Here is a 7,138-nt window from a genome sequence, read left to right as displayed (position 1 = left end):
GTTTTTAAAAGGATGCTATCTAGGACGTTATGTCCTATATATAATCCCTAAAGCATCACATGATCCAGGTGTTCACTGAGTACTTTTGACAAAATCTGATCTTAGAACCAAGAATAATCTCTTTCTTCCTGAGCCTTTAATGTGATTCCAGACAGAGTAACTATTTTTGTGAACCTGGCCATTTGGAGAAGTGGTTCTCACTGCCCACCAAGTCCCTGAAGGATTTTTAGAAAGAACAGAGCCCCAGAGCCCATCCCAGCTATGCAGTCAGAAGCAACCAATGGTGAATGAGTTGCCAACTTGTTCTGGGGTGTGAGCATCTGCGTTCCAGAAGTCTCCCTGAGACTAAGGCCCTGCCTGCTGTGTCCCATCCCTGCTGTCATCTTTTGCTAAGCTTACTTTATGTCACGTCCTAGTTTACGCTTGTAAACTACTTCAGTGCCTGGGAGGAGGGGAAGGCTTAATGATGACTGAGGACAACCTCCATCTTCCATAATTAAATTTTGAGTTTTCATCTGTTTTCTATTTTCATGGCCTACGTTCTTGATACAACTACATGAGTTTTGAGGTTGTGGTGTTTTTTTGACATTAGGTCTTAAAAAATTTAACAGCAGTATTTTGATATAGTTCTAAGCCACACACACTTTAAAAATAAAGGGCCCAAAACATGCTAGAAGTTTATTTAAGAGTTGTTATAAATGGCTCTCATCTAGTAACATTGAAAATACGACTTTCTTAGCAGAAAAAAAAGATCTAGATTTTTAATAAGATTTTTTTTTTTTTACACATTGGGCAAGTATGTTACTTTCACTAAATAGCATAATTTCTCACTACCTTCATAGTTCAGTATTAAAAACGCCCTTGTCCATTAAGATTTTAAAGAATTAGCATGAGGATTAAACTCTAGATTCATTTACCTTCCTACTTTTCAAGCGCTAGGTAAACGAATCTAACAAGTTGCCAAAAAACACAATCCTGAGCCTTAACCACAAAAGTTGATGAAGCACCTTTGATCAGACCCCTCCACCCCGAAACAAGTCTGTGTCCAGAGGAATGTTAATACACTATTAAAGATTAAATATTTACATCATTCTAGAGCATGTTAAGCTGTATTACAGTGCTATAATTTCTCCATTTAAGGAAACATAAATTGAATTTCTTTGCTGTGTTCTGAAAGGAAGATCGTTTTTAAAGAACTAGTGGTTTGCTTATTTTTTCCCCGTATTTTTAAATTCCAACAATGCTTTACTTTGCAAAAGGTCCTTCAGTCCAAATTCAGTGTCTCGGTTTTGATCTCTTTGTAAAAGAACTCTCTGTTCATCCATTCTTTTCGCCTGAGAACGTAAAATCAAGCTAAAAAAGTCCTCATCTGGTACTGTTGGTCCCTTTGTAGTGGCAGGTGGTGGAGCACATCTTTGATCATCTAATCTGGACCCCTGAAAAGAGATTAAAACACAAATTCTGTGTTCATGTTTGTCAACCCAATAAAAACTTTTTTCACCTCATCTCCGAAATGTAATCTTTAGACCTGAAACCTAATAAATCTTTTCCAGGACTTTTATAATCAGAATATAGCAAGTATTATGGAGAAGTAGAACTTCACGGCTTTGGTAAAAAAAAATACAAACACTTAACAGTGTACAGTCTGGTGGAGTAGCTCCAGAGCGGGAATCCACTAGCTGACCTTCGAGTGCCCACTCCTGCTGGGCGCTGTGCACTGACAGGCCTTGGCATTTAACGCCACAGCCCTGTGACCCTCACAGGCAGCTGCTCACTGGCCTCTGTGTGAGCAACCCCCTGCCGCCACACACACACACACACACACACACACACACACACACACACGGCTCGTGCTTCATTTCTCCTTTCATGGTGAGTTCATTTCATCGTCCTCCAATTTGTCCAACTTGGGCGCTTGGGGCCCTAGACCACTTCCGGTCTTCATTCTTTACCTCTGCCTTCTCTGTAAGTTCCCATGGTCCCAGGCCGAACTTGGTCGTTTTCAATAATTGCACTGCCTTTACAATCATGATTTCAAACATCTCATGGTGACCACCACCTCCAATTTTCCAGTTCAGGCTAGAGAGTAATCCCCTAGGAAAATCTTTTTTTTAAATTGTGGTAAAGTCTAACACCATTTTTAAGTGTACAGTTCAGTGTTAAGCACATTCATCCTGCTGGGTGGTCATCACCATCCACATCCAGAACATGTTCATCTTGTAAAACTACAACCATAAACCTACTGAACAGTAGCTCCCATTCTCCCCTCTCCAGCCCCTGGCAACCATCATTCCACTTTGTATGACTCCGACTACTCTACCTCCTGTGAGTGGAACTGTACAGTATTTGTCCCCCTGTGACTGCCTACTTCTCAGCATAACGTCTTCAGGGTTCACCCGTGTTGTGGCTTTTGTCAGAATTCACCTCATTTTTAAGGCTGAAAAATACTCCATTTGGTATGTGGGCCACATTTTGTCCATCTGCAAGTGGGCACCTGGTTGCCTCTACCTTTTGGCTATTTGTGAATAATGCTGCTTGTACATGGGTGTACAAATATCTGTTCATATCCGGGATTTCAACTGTTTTGGGTATATACCCAGACACGAGGTTGTTAGATCAGATGGTACTTCTATTCTTGAGGAACCACATACTGTTTTTCATAGCAACTCCACCATTTTCTGTTCTCACCTACAGTGCAGGACAGTTCCAGTTCCACATCCTCACCAATGTGCTTGTTTTGTCGTTAATGGTAGCTTCCTAATGGGTGTGAGGTAGTATTTCATTGTAGTTTTGATTCCCATTTCTCTAATTTGTGATGTTGTGCATCCCTTCTTGTGATTATTGGTCATTTGTACATCTTCTTTGGAGAAATGTCTGTTTGGATTCTTTGGTGGTGGTGGGGAGAGAGGGGGAGAGGCACAGAGAGAACCTTAAGCAGGCTCCACACCAACACAGAGCCCAACCAGGGCTCAATCTCATGACCCTGAGGATCATGACCTGATTCGAAATCAAGAACTGACTCTTGATACCTAACCGACTGGGCCACTCAGGTGCCTCTTGCCCATTTTTGAAATAGGTTTTTTGGTAGTTACATTTTAGAATTCTCTATTCTCGGGGATCCCTGGGTGGCTCAGCGGTTTAGAGCCTGCCTTTGGCTCAGGGAGCCATCCTGGAGTCCCGGGATCGAGTCCCACGTCAGGCTCCTGGCATGGAGTCTGCTTCTCCCTCTGCCTGTGTCTCTGCCTATCATAAATAAATAAATAAATAAATGAATGAATAAATAAATAAATCCCTTTAGAATTCTCTATTCTCAATCCTTTATTGGTTTTATGATGTGCAAATGCTTTCTGTGAGTTGCCTTTTTACTTTTGTAAAAGTGTCATCTGATGTACAAAAGTTAAAAAATTTCAGGGTCATCTGGGTGGCTCAGTTGGTTAGGTGTCTGCCTTCGGCTCAGGTCATGATGTCCTGTGATCAAGCCCTGCATCGGGCTCCCTGCTCCAAGGGGAGCCTGCTTCCCTCTCCCTCTGCCTGTCACTCCCCCTGCTTATGCTTTCCCTGTGTCAAAAGTTTTACATTTTCATGACATCCAGGTTTGTCTATTTCTTCTTTTGTTGCCTGTGCCTTTGGTGTCATAACTAAGAAATCACTGCCAAATCAAAAATCTTGAAGCTTCCCTTTATGTTTTCTACAAGTCTTAGCTCTTACATTTGGGTCTTTGATCCATTCTGAATCAGTTTTTATATATGGTGTTAGGTAAGGGTCCAGCCTCAGTCTTTTGCATGTAGATACTTTTCCCAGAATCATTTATTGATGAGACCCCTTTCCCCATTTAGTAGTCTTGACACACTTGCTGAAAATCATTCAAGGATTTATTTCGGGGCTCTCCTTCCTATTGGTCTCTCTGTATGTCTGTCATTATGCCAGAACCATAACTGTTTGACTACTGTAGCTTTGTAGTAAAATTTGAAATCAGGAAGTGTGAGGCCTCCACCTTTGTTCTGCTTGCTCAAGACTGTTTCAGTTACTTGGGTTCCCCTGAGATTCCACAGAAATTTCAAGATGGAATTTTCTGTTTCTGTAAAAAACCTTACTTACATTTGGATAAGGAGTGCATTAAATGTATAGATTATACTCTGGGTGGTTACTGGCATTTTAAGAATATTAAATCTTCTAATTCATGAACATAAGATTCTTTTCCATTTTATTTATGAGGTTTCATTCTTTAAGAAATTGTAGTTTTCATTGTTCAAGTCTTTCACCTCCCTGGCTAAGTTCATTCTGGAGTAGCTCATTCTTTTTGATGCTATTTTAAGAATAACTGTTTTCTTAATTTCCTTTTTAGTCTGTTCATTGTTAGTGTATGGAAACACAACTGATTTTTGGATATTAATTTTGTATTCCCGTTATTTTGCTGAATTTCTTGGTTGTACAGGGATTTTGGTTGTTTTTTTTTTTGTTGTTGTTGTTGTTTTTGGTGAAATCTTTACGGTTTTCTATATAGAAGACTGTCATTTCTGAATGATTTTACGTTTTCCTTTCCAATCTAGATGCTTTTCTTTTTTTTGCCTAATTGCTCTGCTAGAAGTTCCAGTATTACATTGAATAGAGGTAGCAAAAATGAGCTCCTTGTCTTGTTCCTGATCTGAGAGAAAAGCTTTTGCCTTTTACCATTGAGTATGATGGCAGCTGTAATTCATAAATGATTTTAAAAGACTTTATCTATTTATTTGAGAGACAGCATGCACACATAGGGCAAGAGGGAGAGGGACAAGCAGACTGAGCCAAGCACAGAGCTCCCCCCACACAGTGCTCAATTTCACAATCCTGAGTTGAATTCAAGAGCTGGACCCAACCAACCGAGCCATCCAGGTATCCCCCCAAAATGACTTTTATAATGGTGTGATAGTTTCTCACTATTCCTAATTTGTTGAGTGTTTTTAACAAGAAAATGTGTTGAATTTTGTCAAATGCTTTTCCACATCAATTTAGATTATTGAGGTTTTTTTCACTTTCTATTAATGTGATGTATGTAATAGACTGATTTCCCCTATGTTGAACCATCCTTGCATTTCAGGAACAAATTACACCTGGGCATGGTGTATAATCTTTTTACTGGATTCTGTTTGCTAGTATTTTATTGATGATTTTTGCATCTATATTCAAAATGGATATGGCCACATAGTTTTCTTTTCAAAACAGTAGTGTTTTGTTTGGCTTTGGCATCATGGCAATAATGACCTCATAGAAGGATTTCAGAATAGGAAGCATTCCTAATTCCTCTCTTCAGTTATCTGGAAAAGTATGAGGACTGGTGTTACCTCTTTAAATGTTTGGTAGAATTCACCAGTGAAGCCATCAGAACCAGGGCTTTTCTCTGTCAGGAGGTTTTTTATTACCGATATAATCTTGCAGATTATGGGTCTATTTTCTATTCATGATTTAGTGTTGGTTGATTTTGTGTTTCTAGTTATTTAAGTCCATTTCATATGGGTTATCCAACTTGTTGGCACATAATCATTCATAGTATTCTCCTAAAATTCTTTTTATTTCTGTAGAATAAGAGTAATGTCCCCTCTTTTGTTCTAATTTTAGTAATTTGAGCCTGCCCTTTTCCTTCCCCTAGTTAAATGTTTACCAGTTGTATTCAATGTTTACCAGTTGTTAAACTTTTCAAATAACCAGGTTTAAGGTTTTATTTTTTTCTATTTTTCTGTTCTCCGTTTCCTTCCTTGTGCTAACTTTAGATTTAGTTTGTTCTTTTTCTAGCCCCTTAAGGTCTAAAGCTTTAGGCTGTTGATTTGAGATCTTTTTTATTGTAAACATTTACAGCTATAAAATTCCTAAGTACTACCTTCACTACATCCCAGAGTTTTGGAATATTGTGTTTTCATTTTCATCAGTCTCTAGGTATTTTTTAATTTCCCTTGTGATTTTTCTCTGCCCATTAATTCCCACAAATTTGTGAATTCTCCATTTTTTCTTCTGTTATTGCTTCTAACTTCATCCTGTTATGGTCAGAGAAGATACTCTATATGATATCTATCTTTTAAAATTTTGAGACTTCTTTTGTGGCCTAACATCTGAGCTATCCTGGAGAATATTCCATATGCACTTGAGAAGAATATATGTTCTGGGGATGCCTGAGTGGCTCAGTGGTTGAGCATCTGTCTCTGGCTCAGGGTGTGATCCCAGGGTCCTGGTCTCAAGTCCCACATTGAGCTCTCCTGGAGGGAGTCTGCTTCTCCCTCTGCCTGTGTCTCTGCCAGCTCTCTGTGTCTCTCATGAATAACTAAAATCTTAAAAAAAAAAAAAAAAAAAAAAAAGAGAGAGAGAGAGAGAGAGAGAGAGAGAGAGAGAAAAGTATGTTCTATAAGAACTAGCTGGTTTATTGTGTTGTTCATTTTATCATCTGCCTGGCTGTCCTACTTATTATTGAGAGAGGGTGCTCCAACTATTTTTGTAGAAATGTTCACTTCTCCCTTTAATGCTGTCAGTTTTTGCTTCATTTATATCTATCTGATGGTCTGTAATTAGTTATGGGTCTTTAGAATTTTTTTAAAAACCCATGGGATCACTGTTACTTTTCACTTCTAAACCTTTCATTTCCTTACTTTCCCTTCTTAGATGCAGCCTAGATTTCAAGTCCCTTATTAAAATCATTCCCTGGCATGTGTTTCTCTCTCCCTCCATCCTATTCTGTCAAAATACTGACCTTGATTAAATCTCTGTATCCTTAAGTAACTGGTTATGCCTCGAGAAAATACACCACTGTACTGACCTGTCTTACTTCAGTGACAGTGAATTTCAAATGAGTCCTCAGGGTAGCTCAATAATCCTATTACTTTTCCCTGGTCAATATGCTTTCAGTTTCTCAAAGTAACTTCTTCAAAATCACAATGCTTCAACCCCAATCTCCAATTATGTCCCTACTTCTTACTTTGCTAAGAAAATAAAAACAACCAGAGAGAAGTCCTATCTACACCTATCTCTAAATCTGTAAACATATATATATATATATTCTGCTTTCCTTCTCACCTGCACAAAAACTTCAATTATCCCATATTCTGCTGCATCACTGGTTCTTCCCTCTACTTGATCATTTACATCAAGAGACATGCAGTATTAACTCCCAAAA

The 7,138-nt window shown here is 38.8% G+C and overlaps 1 protein-coding gene across 7 annotated transcripts in view; it reads right to left on the bottom strand.

Annotated features, from left to right (window-relative positions):
* The window catches only part of GPSM2 (G protein signaling modulator 2), a 63,067-nt gene that overhangs the window by 13,128 nt on the left and 42,801 nt on the right, over positions 1–7,138 (bottom strand). For 5 of the 7 annotated variants that reach the window (XM_072834827.1, XM_072834825.1, XM_072834828.1 and 2 more), the window contains one exon: positions 1,250–1,436. The exons of 1 other annotated variant lie outside the window; for it this stretch is intronic. In XM_072834827.1, coding sequence (XP_072690928.1) covers positions 1,250–1,436 — 187 coding nt within the window. Of the gene's footprint in view, positions 1–652; positions 1,437–7,138 lie in introns of those variants that run through there. One more of the 7 variants, XM_072834830.1, reaches the window with a different exon arrangement.

The sequence above is a fragment of the Canis lupus genome, chromosome 8 (assembly GCF_048164855.1).
Source record: "Canis lupus baileyi chromosome 8, mCanLup2.hap1, whole genome shotgun sequence".
Lineage (NCBI taxonomy): Eukaryota > Metazoa > Chordata > Mammalia > Carnivora > Canidae > Canis > Canis lupus.
This window is presented reverse-complemented; position numbering and strand designations above follow the sequence as displayed.